The 11,254-nt window shown below is 36.2% G+C and overlaps 2 protein-coding genes across 12 annotated transcripts; one reads left to right on the top strand and one right to left on the bottom strand.

Moving 5' to 3' along the window:
• The first annotated feature begins 231 nt into the window (after positions 1-231).
• LOC124221713 (dipeptidyl peptidase 9) lies at positions 232-11,241 on the top strand. 9 transcript variants are annotated; one of them, XM_069137061.1, is made up of 13 exons: positions 264-345; positions 970-1,227; positions 1,433-1,567; positions 1,644-1,806; positions 1,950-2,191; positions 2,283-2,597; positions 2,707-2,993; positions 3,075-3,403; positions 3,481-3,732; positions 3,875-4,147; positions 4,218-4,324; positions 10,713-10,897; positions 11,098-11,241. In XM_069137061.1, the coding sequence occupies exons 2-12, from the start codon at positions 1,058-1,060 to the stop codon at positions 10,894-10,896; spliced, it is 2,457 nt and encodes an 818-aa protein (XP_068993162.1). In that variant the 5' UTR covers positions 264-345; positions 970-1,057; the 3' UTR covers position 10,897; positions 11,098-11,241. The 9 variants fall into 9 exon arrangements, with proteins under 9 accessions (XP_046487909.1, XP_068993162.1, XP_068993163.1 ...); XM_069137062.1 differs by lacking the exon at positions 10,713-10,897 and having other exon boundaries at positions 11,098-11,205; XM_046631953.2 differs by lacking the exons at positions 10,713-10,897; positions 11,098-11,241 and having other exon boundaries at positions 232-311; positions 4,218-6,974.
• mRpL51 (mitochondrial ribosomal protein L51) lies at positions 4,824-8,364 on the bottom strand. 3 transcript variants are annotated; one of them, XM_046631976.2, is made up of 2 exons: positions 8,262-8,364; positions 4,824-7,872 (listed from the first exon to the last, which is right to left on the bottom strand). In XM_046631976.2, the coding sequence occupies exon 2, from the start codon at positions 7,869-7,871 to the stop codon at positions 7,386-7,388; it is 486 nt and encodes a 161-aa protein (XP_046487932.1). In that variant the 5' UTR covers position 7,872; positions 8,262-8,364; the 3' UTR covers positions 4,824-7,385. The 3 variants fall into 3 exon arrangements, with proteins under 3 accessions (XP_046487932.1, XP_046487931.1, XP_046487933.1); XM_046631975.2 differs by having other exon boundaries at positions 8,143-8,304; XM_046631977.2 differs by lacking the exon at positions 8,262-8,364 and adding an exon at positions 7,947-8,129.
• Positions 11,242-11,254: the final 13 nt, after the last annotated feature.

Here is an 11,254-nt window from a genome sequence, read left to right as displayed (position 1 = left end):
ATAAATGAGCTAACTCGTGCTTAGGAAGTTTGAAAAGCGCGTGAATTTTGGTGCGCAGGAAAAATGTCAGAGCAAAGCGGGCGAGTTGAGAACCACTGACGACAGATGAAGAAAAGCTTCGCTAAATTGGCGCATAGAGCGCTGGCGTCGTAAACTGCTGGCTGGCAGAGACACATCAAGACTGTCGGGGCCACAGGAAAAATACGAAGTACAAAAAAAGAGGAGGAAAAAAAAAGAGAGAAAAGAGAAAGAAAGAAAGGTGCCAGGGGGGGGGGGGAGAGGGAAAGAATCCGTAGTGCCCGTGGTGTCTGGTATAGTTATTTTTAACATTATTATTTCGAAAAGGTAATAAAAATAAGAGGCCAAGTGTGCGTCATAACACGGTAGTGATCGCAAATCTTCGCTCATCGAAATATATCTGTTACATATCACGGTTAGGTTTGAACGAACGGCAGATGCCTATCATTTCGACGAGGAGATGACCAGAGAAATTTGGAAAATCGGTCCACTGTTATAGATACGTTGTGGAGTTTTAATCGGGAATGTATTTTGACATTCGGTCGAAGAGCGATACGCGGTGTTGACCAAGTTAAATATTGTAAACACAATGTTATCTGCAGTTCCAAAAAAACAGAAGTGTCATTTTCGCAAATCTGACAGATTAAAAAGAGATTGGTGATTTATTTATAAATGTAAACGCCGAGTAAACGGCGTCGGTTGTCTTTTATTAAGATTTCGCAAAATTGCGGTCGTCATTTCCCGTGCTATGACTAGAACGCAGAATTTTGCTTGTAACCGTTCACTTCATCGTCGTTTTAGAAGCGTATGTTTGAGCAGAAGTGAAAGTTAACCGCTTTCTCGCGAAATAACCTATAAATAAATTATACGATATATTTTTTATTGTTGCAACGGAAGAGGATTGTCTTTTCTCCGCGAGGCGTTATAGTGATCCTCTATTTTCTCCTACAGACGAGATCGTGATATGCATCTGGCAAAGGATTTCGCTCCTCGTATCACATAACCTCAAAATAAAAAGCCAGGTGATCCCCAGATAAACATGGATAATTGCGGCGAAGGCAGGGACAGTTACGTCTCTCAGAATGGTACTCGGAAAAAAACATGGTCCGAACTTCGGGGTGTCGTCAGTGATCTCAGGAGACGTCTCGCCGGAGTTTCTGCCGGATCCGTACCTGCCTCCATCACTTTTAGATCCCTACCAGACGGACGGTAAGCATAATCGGCTGCAATTTTGTGGTTGTATAAATTATTTGAATGACAATATTATTTGGCAAATGAACTGACTTTGGTTCAGCTTTTACGATGATTGCTCTGAACATATTGCGACCTAAATTCTCCAGTAATCACTTGAAAGATTCTCCAGTTCTCTTTTTATATCAACTATTGATAAGTTAGTAAAAACATGGTCTTTCAGGATGAGAATATATTTTCTGAGCACTCCGCCACACGGATGGGAAACGACGCTGCTTTATGTCGACATCGGACATTCAGATAACGCTAATGGATACAAATTGAATTGGCAGTCGCTTATAGAGGCTAACTTTCAAAGGTGAGGAGTTAGTGATTAATTAAGTAGCTAGATTAATAGTGGGCGAAATTGATGAATAAACAATTTTCCGTTTTAGCTTGTCATCCGTAAGTCGACTGTCGAGAGAAGAGCAACTCCTTTGGGAGAGAAAAAGATTAGCCACATGGGGCATTACGAGTTACGAAATTCATCCCGAAAGTGGAAAACTAGTGTTTCCAGCTGCGAGCAGTCTATACCAATGTGTAGATAATGGAAGTACGGTAAATATGAGAAAGTTTCGTTATTTGTGATTCAATGAATTATCTCAGCCCTCCGAAGCGAATTCTTGTAGCACACTTATTACGAATTTGAAAGAGATTAGATGAAATTAGAGCCATGTTTAATTCTGAATAATGAATTTCAGCCTGGTCTTCTATTTCCGTCTGAATTGAGAATTTCGACGACTGGTGCTAAGTTATGTCCGCAAATTTGTCCTTGGGATCATGCTCTGGTAGCCCATACATGTGCGGGTGATTTACATTTGTCACACAGTATTACTGGATCTTCTGTAAGGCTGACTTACGCGAAAAAAGGTGGAAGAAGCTTGGCTGATGATCCGTTGATGGCTGGAACACCCTCCTATGTAATGCAAGAAGAATTCACGAGGTTGGTGAAATTAAATTACAGCCTAACCAATTTGAACGTCAATGTTTTCCAGTATATGTAATTTTTTGTTAACTCATCTTTTGCATTGCAGATTTATCGGTTATTGGTGGCAACCAAAATCAACTGACGGAATCTATAGAATAGTTTACGAGGAGGTTGACGAAAGTGATGTAAAGATATTCTGTTTTCCCTCTTCGACTTCGAACTCTGGTGAAATTGAAGAATTCAGATTTCCAAGAGCTGGAACTTCGAATGCTAGAAGTAATTTGAAAATGGTGCAATTCAAGCTCTCGGAAACCGTCCAGGTCATCGATATTGAAATATTAGAGCTTCAGTATCCACTGCACATTATGTTTCCATGGATGGAGTACGTCGTTCGAGTTGGTTGGACCCCAGACGCACAATAGTAAGTCAAAATATTAAACCGGAGAAAAATATCCCGGTGCCTTCAATTTTTTGATGTAGTGAATAAATAAAACTACCTGAATATTGACATATTTGAAAATATTTTCCAGCGTTTGGGTGCAATTGTTGGACCGTCGACAACAGAGGCTTGAGCTGGTACTGTTGTCGGTAGATAACTTCTGCGAGCCACCTCCAAATGTTTATAATTCGGAAAATCATTTCTCGTTATCGTCAGCGAGTGTTCAAGTGATTTACTCACAGACAAGCAATATCTGGATAAACGTCAATGACTTGCTGTACTTCTTACCATCCGATGACCCCACGGAAGTTAAATTTATTTGGGGCAGTGAAGAAACTGGATTTAGACATTTGTATCTTGTCACATCGAGCATAGCTGGTAAGTTGAAAATAGATAATATGTGAGTGCAATCATGAGCGAAACTGCCATTATTTTGACCCGTCAAATGAATTTTTGTAGGTTTAACAAGTGGTGTGGAAGAACCGTTAGATAGAATGGATAATGTGTTTCTTCAGCCCCGAGTTATATCAAAAATTGCACTGACAAAGGGGAATTGGGAAGTATTAGGTAGAAATTTATGGGTTGACGAAACTAATTCTATAGCTTATTTCTCTGGTCTGAGAGAAGGACCATTGGAACAGCACGTTTACGCCGTATCATTACGCCGTCCATTGGAGATAAGACTGCTTACACGACCGGGTTATAGTTACAACAGTGTTTATTTTAACAAACAATGTACTATGCTCGTCGCCGTTTATAGTTCTATTAAAACATTACCCACATGCCAGGTAAGATAAATGAAAATTTTTCTTCATATCGCTTATATTGCCCCAAGGAATTGCGTTTATCATACGTTTTATTTCAGGTATTTAGGATATCTCAGTCAGACTGGACAGTAGAAAGTATCATTCTCACACCAGTCGGCTATCTGTTAGAGCCATCGGCACCCGATTCGGAATTATTTGCGCCCGAGATTTATACTCACAAAATAAAATCGGGTGAGACAATATTCGCCATGATTTTTAAACCGCATAATTATCAACCAGGGAAGAAGTATCCTACCATATTAAACGTTTATGGAGGACCAGAGGTTCAGCTTGTATCTAATACCTTCAAGGTATGACAAAAAATTATTTACTCAGTTTGCTTATCAAACTTAGCTCACGTTCAATCTTCTTGAAAAATATATTCGATCGACTTGGCTAACCGAGAGCTCTACGTCTATCAATTGCATTAATCAATGAACACTTGCTTTTTAGGGTATGAGGCATTTACGAATGCACATGTTGGCCGCACAGGGATATTCCGTAGTTCTAATTGACTCGCGAGGGTCGCAATATAGAGGTTTAATGTTCGAAAGTTACTTACAAAGAAGAATGGGAACTGTGGAGTTGATTGATCAAGTCGAGGTGCTGCACTGGTTAGCCGACACGACAGGCTGCATCGATATGTCCAGAGTCGCAATTCACGGCTGGTCTTACGGGGGATACTTGAGTTTAATGGGTTTGACTCAATATCCTGACATATTCAAAGTGGGTATCGGTTCTCGTCATTGATACCTTTTTATAGCTTGTTAATCTTCATAATAAAATATTGTTTCAGTTGGCCATCGCAGGAGCGCCGGTGACTTCGTGGAATTTATACGATACCGGTTACACGGAGCGTTACATGGACCTCCCGGAAAATAATCCTCAAGGTTATGCGACAGGGTCAGTCTTGAATTATATAAACAAATTTCCCGAAGAAGAAAACCGATTACTCATAATTCACGGTCTCATTGACGAAAACGTCCATTTTTTCCACACAAGTCAGCTTATAAACGCGTTAGTTAAAGCTGGAAAACCTTACGAACTACAGGTGTATCCAAACGAGAGACACAGTTTGCGAAACGTTGACGCGAGTAAACATTACGAAACCACCGTGTTATCTTTTCTGCAAAATCATTTATGAATTTATTTTACATTAATTTCTTGACCACTAATCAATTTTTACACCACAAATGGCAGTTTAGGTAGGTAATTAATTAATAAGCAATGTCGTGAATGATCGGCAAGTCAAGACTAGTTATTTATTTAAATGAATGGAGAAACATTATACGCTCTTCAAAATGTGAGTTTTTAATGAAAAATCGTGTTTCGTATATATATATATATATATATATGTATATATATATATCTTTGACCTGTACAGAAGATTTTTCGAGGTACATATATTCTAGGAATAAGATTCCAAGCAATTCGTCGTCGAAGCGTTTCCCTACTACTGCCTGGAAGGCTCAGGAATCACACGCGCGTGAGTGGTCAATGATCATCACCACTCATAAGCGAATCACAGTTATTCTCTTATAATGAAGACTCTTATAATGAGGTATTACTGTATCAGAGAAAATCGAAAACCCAAGTGGTTAGTGGTTTACCTTTTCACAGAGTTTATTCGCGATCAGAAAAAGGAAAAACTCCACTCATACTCATTGTTGATCCGTACAAACGAACTTGTACAGTTTATCAAACCTGCTTTGGTACTTGATTTTTCAAAACTGTTAGCAGCCCCAGTAAACTGAAAAGGATTGAAACGTATTAAAACAGATTCATTTTGATGACTGCCAATCCGAAATTCTAAAAAAAATGTATTGCATGAGGTAAAAATCAATCCAAATTCATCGTTCTATTGTTATCATTTTTTGCGATTTGGAATCTAATTTTTGAAACACTTGGTATCACACTGTAATTACAATTCCTTGATTCTGGAAATTGGCTAGACCTGTCGATACCTCGTAATTGTTAATCACCCATTGCCATATATATATAGATACATGTGATCTAAACGATTACTTTAAATTACAATTTCAAAATCGAAAAAACGGATTCAGCTTGAGCCTCAACTTTTCTATTTTTTCCATTGTTTTCAATTTTTTTTTTTTTTTATCGTTTACTGGGGAAAAACGGGCTTATGTAATATACGATCCCTATACGTAAATCTATTTTTGGATGCCAATAGTGTATCAAAATAGGTATTTGAAGCACATGAACTAATTATTTTCGTGCTTTACAAGGTGGTGGGATTGGAATGTGAAGTTTTTAATTTGCACAACCGTGCGTGTTAGATAATATACATCTAGACTATCGAATTGCCATAAAACGCAAAAAAAAAGAAGATAAACTGCCATTAGATCATGTACATAAATAAACCAATGTCAGACATAATTTTTTGTTTTCAAAAACTCGATAATTTCACAAATCAAACTTCTAGAAAATACAAGATATGTTGTTTGCCCTTAACTAGTGACATCGGGTATATAAATTTTGCAATACATACTGGCTGCCACTGACAGTATTAACTTTTTTAAATTCAGCATGTATAAATGATTGACAACATCCAAGGTATTGTTAAAAAGCTTTTCAATGTGTAGCGTTCTTCCGGTAGACAGTTTAGAGTTTTCGGTAGGTTCTATGTTTTAATTTTAATCGTGTTCCGAAAATACGTAAATATTCAATAAATTATGATAATTTGACTAATAGTATTTTATCATACGAACGAAAAGAGAAAACGTTAGATTAAAACTGTGTATGTAGGTGCGAGACATTTAACATTAAGAATCGTTATATGGAGACCTTGGGCAAATTCATGGACGCAGATTTGATTAAATTTCACAAGCTAAATTCTCAATTTTAAACATTTCGTCGAGGGTAAAATCATACTTGAACTGTTTTTGCCATGATTGTCTTTAGAGTAGAATAGAGTTTGATAACAGGCTAGTAGTGGGGATAATCCTACAGCTGCAATTAAATTTAACACTGCTGTGATTTCACAAATTAGTCCGTAAAATTCACTTCGTGTGTGAATTTATTACTGGAGGTTCAGTTTTAAAAACAATAATCAAAATCGGGCATCGAAAATTTATTCAATAACATTATTGTCATATGACAATGAATTATTTGCATCTGAACAAGAAATGAAATTATATACACCTTTTGCGTTAAATTGTTAAAATCCTCTACTAACAAATTAACACAAGGTTTTTTTGCATTTAACTGTACTTATTAAAAATTGCCCTCTTACATTACGAACTAGCCTCTTAATAAATTAACATTGAAATATTATCATTTAGAATGACAGATGAAAAACTAACAGAATCATTATATACTATTGTTTTTGTAAATAAAACGTAATGTTTTCGTAATGACTTCTTTGTCTCTCTCTCTTGAATTCGATAGTGATTCTAAATAAGTCGTGACTCATACATACGCGATTTTTAACTACTGTAAGACGACTTTGTACGTCCTTTGGATAATGATAATAATGATAATAATAATTATTATAATTATAAATATGTCGAAAAATAAATTAAATATTTTGTAATTTAACTATAAAATATTCATCAACCGGTTGAGAATTATTAGTAATTGTACAGGTCTAAGGTAAATAGGCGCAATCAGGGTGCATATCGATACTTCATAAATCTAAAATTTTGTCAATCCAATATCAATCAGTCTAAATTACCGAAGTATTCATTCATTATTTTGGCATAAGAATATAGTTTTTGAGCTACGAATTTAAATATTACCAATATTTTGAAAGCCGCAAAACTTTCACTGATTTTGACCAGATGTCTACCATCAGTTGACACCCTAGTAACGCTGATTCAAAATTGGGGAAATGAGCAAGAGACCGTCGAAATAGTTTGTTTTTTTTATCATATTTTGATTTTTTATTTATTAAATATTTCAATCTAATTAATTTTACAGTTATACAAATATATGTCGTACCATTCTACTTGGTTGAGAAACCAGTTTTTGTCTTTCGATTCAGGAATCTATACAAATAAGCTATTCTTTTCTGCAACTCCTTCCATTTGGTTGGCCGAGCTATCGGATATATACCATGTCGAAGCATTTTTCTCTTTCGCAACAAGACTTGGTATTCGTTACCGCTGACGCCTCTCAACCAGGAGGGTACCTTGTACAGAATCCTCGTCGGGTGAAGTTTATCATTTCCCAAAATGTCTATATAGTCGTTTTGTCCGAATAAAGCCCTCTTTTCTATCCACAAATCTTTCGGCCTGTAATCTGGCATCGGTAATTTTTTACCTTCTCCCGTGTGCGGCAGCAGTCCTCTACGCGTTCCGCTATCCTCGTAACCATAACGAGGTATTCGAGCCAACGCTCTTCTCTCAGCATGGTAGCGAAAACGTACAGCAGTCACGTGCGGTGTCCAAGATCGTACCGCCAAACAAATACTATTCGTTATCCACGACATGCTGTAATGAAAAGTTCGTAAAGTCTGAAACTCGCCTTGAGATATATCATCGAAGGATCCAAAATCTCGAATTACCTGTGACCTGATTCGATTACAGAATATTGATTTCGTTAGATAATTTTTACTCTCCTGTTGTGCCGAAAATTTACTTGATTCAAAAGCAGAGCCTAACCTGACCTAACCTTCAAATTTCTTTGAAAACAACCTCATTTTCATCCGGTCAACGTCAGGTGTAAAAAGTCTTGGCGAAGAAATAACGTTGGTTAGTTACCTTGTTTGATAATTGATCGCGTGTGTTGAAACTTCGAAAATTGTTCAATTGTTGCTAGTTCATTTTAAAGAATTTCTAGCAGAAAGGATCTTGCCGTAAACGTTTGCGTGAAACCCTACCTCAGTTTGCGCTCTCTGCAGATGTATCAAAGATCGTAATAAAGAGTGCTGGCCTAGTGGGTATGGAGGGTTCCGTTAGATTTATTTATTATTATTAAATTCACCGTCAAGCAGCGCTCTCTGCGTCGCAAAACTCAAGTCGGTGAACGGTCGGTACGTAAAGACGAAAAGACTATCGCTACCGTCACGTGATGTTATTGTGATTACGAAATGACGATCGATTTAAATTTGCGTGTATCTCCGTGTAGACGCCGTAAACCTTTCGTAACTGTGCAAATTTATTTGAGGTAATTCATTTCAGCCAAATTCAGCAATGTTAATGTAATTGCACCTCGGTCACTCGACAAAAATAATATTATTTGAATACGCGCGCAACACAGATATACGCGATTGAGTTAGAAATCAGTGCTTGATATAAACAATAAGAAAACAGCCGAAGGAGGTATAATAAAGGGATGAAATTATGCAGTGGTACTTATACCTAGGTATGTAACTGACGTACTTATAAGTCTAAGATACATGATCGATATTTTCATCGTTAGCAAAAGAGGGCTGATACAGAAAATCAATTCTTCATGCTTCATTTTACGTTAAATTTTCGAGGCCAGTGCATTTTATCGGCGAACTGAGACTTTTTCGCATGAAAACGGTATTTGCACATGTTTATGTTTATTTGAACTTAAAAAATGCACGATTGTTATTGATACTCGATTGGCGAGGAATGATATTGCATTTGTTCTCTATTTCGCCTGTATTAAGAATAACAAAACTCACGAATGAGGAAAGGCGTGAAACTTGTTTGAAAACAAGTGAAATTTTGAAACACGTCCCGTTGTAGGATGGTAAAGGATTCTTGGATAGTAACGATCGTTTAGGAAGACAGTAGAAAAGTATGTGTATAGAATATCTTGGAAACTATTTTTATTACATTATTGATATATTTATTATAAAGGACATCATATCGAGAGATATATTCATTATTACGATTCGAGTAATGATTTTACGCGTGGTGTGTGTATTTTCTTATCTTAGAATTCGTACAATTGAAAGTTTAATTAATTGCCTAAGTATACTGCCTATAGAATAAAGTAGTAGAGTGATTTTTATTTACAATTTTCATATACGGATTATATAACATACGACGCAGTCGAGGGGGATGAAATCTTTCATATATGTATATATCAAGTAGCCAATATATAGTTACAATAATTGTATCTGTCGTTATAAATACAAATTATTCTTAAATAACTATATGTTTAATTACGTAATTATCAGTCTACGATTGATTCAGTATTAGATTGACCAGACGTTCTTATTCATTTATTATTTAATCTCTCTACACGTTTACGTGATGTATGTACAAGCATAAGATTTCTATATCAAGAATCGTTCCATATATATGCAGTGTATAAACGTTTCATTTGTCGCGGTAGGAAATAACTATACATGCATATAATATGGTGCTACGTTTCAGAGAAGCAATTTAAAATTTTAATACGCCACCGAATTTCGCTCTTAAATACAGCATGGCATCTTTCCATGGTCGATTCCGAAACGTATGTCACGTAACGGTCTGTGTAGTATATATACCATAATATTATAAGTATGGCACGAATAAACATTTCAAAAATTTCTGTACATTGTACAGTAAAGATATATATATATATATATATATATATATTAAATACAAATAAACCTTTCGAAGTATCACCGCGAATCGGTAATTTGGATACGTCACTTTTCATATTCAACTAAATTTTTAATACATATATTTACCTATATTCGAATTAACGTACTAATAACTTATTACTTAATAATCACTTATTACTTGAGCTATATAGGTTGCCCTTTGGCACGTATTTACAACTTGTTAAAGTCGTGAAGAATAAATGAGTTCATGCACGAATAATGTGACGTAGTAATGCATAATTACAAACTGAGATGGAACTTTTTTTTTTAATTATATATTTATATATGTACAGCTTGAGTTTTGACCGAAAGAAAACTGCTTCGCATATGAAATTATAAAAACGTAGAACAGTTATTTTCCGCTAGTTATTTGGTTGAGAAATGGTCCAAATCCTTGTAAGTGGGCAAAAGTTCGAGGAGGAGTTATTTGCATGCAAAATTGGGGAAAAAAGTACGCAAACCATGATATTATAAGTAGGTATAAACAAACAATGTAACTTGCTGCGAAGTCAAGTTCAAGCCTGTAGGATACTTGCGAAACTTTCAATCCCAACTTTTGCGTTATCGAATTTATGATTCATACGACTTATTAGATAAGTTTTAAAAGGCTGTAAAATTCGTCGATGTTCTCGACCGTGATTTGAATTATTTTCACCGTATATAGAATCACTTCCACTTGTATCTGAGGTCTCCTAGAAACTTTAGCATTACTTAAACTGCCAAGAAAACCTTGCAATAAAATTTATGCATATAAATTCATAGAATCGCAAACAGAACGTGGTCAAGTGGTTTCACTTTGAAAACTGCCAATCTCATGCAACGGAGACGGAAGCGAATGGAAAACCGAGCTGCATCTGGTGTCTCTGTAAAGTTTTTCAGTCTACAGAAGCTTCGCTCTAACAGTATTCCAATCATGAATCCACTGCATATACCGGCGAAAGTATAACGTAAGCTTTCAAACATTTTCATTTCACGCGAAAATGTCACATTACCTAAACGTCGACCTGCATTTTATAATGTCATCAAAAACGAAAGGTTACCAACATAAATGAGGATAACAACGATTTAACATCTTCCAGATTATAAGTAATCCAATACAACATTTTTTTTTATCTTACGAATGGAAGTAATTGAAATGCAATTTCAGAGCCACGTAAGACGGAATATGGAACAGATAGAGGCTGCGCAGCTGCGGAAGGATTCGAGAATTCTACTCATACAGCGCTCGTGGCAAAGTCAGAGTGGAATTAATGTCAGTGGGCGAAGCGTAGACTGCAGTAAATATGCCAGCCCGTCAACTGTCC

The sequence above is a fragment of the Neodiprion pinetum genome, chromosome 6 (assembly GCF_021155775.2).
Source record: "Neodiprion pinetum isolate iyNeoPine1 chromosome 6, iyNeoPine1.2, whole genome shotgun sequence".
Taxonomy (NCBI): Eukaryota; Metazoa; Arthropoda; class Insecta; order Hymenoptera; family Diprionidae; genus Neodiprion; species Neodiprion pinetum.
The sequence above is the reverse complement of the archived record's forward strand: the minus strand, read 5'-3'. Positions and strand labels throughout refer to the sequence as shown.

Bases quoted from the DNA above. Each gene is read 5' to 3' on its own strand.
- LOC124221713 (XM_046631953.2), top strand. From the start codon at position 1,058: ATGGATAATTGCGGCGAAGGCAGGGACAGTTACGTCTCTCAGAATGGT. The intron at 1,228-1,432 runs GTAAGCATAATC...ATGGTCTTTCAG, and splicing joins AGATCCCTACCAGACGGACG to GATGAGAATATATTTTCTGA. The intron at 2,598-2,706 runs GTAAGTCAAAAT...AATATTTTCCAG, and splicing joins TGGACCCCAGACGCACAATA to CGTTTGGGTGCAATTGTTGG.
- mRpL51 (XM_046631976.2), bottom strand. From the start codon at position 7,871: ATGTCGTGGATAACGAATAGTATTTGTTTGGCGGTACGATCTTGGACA.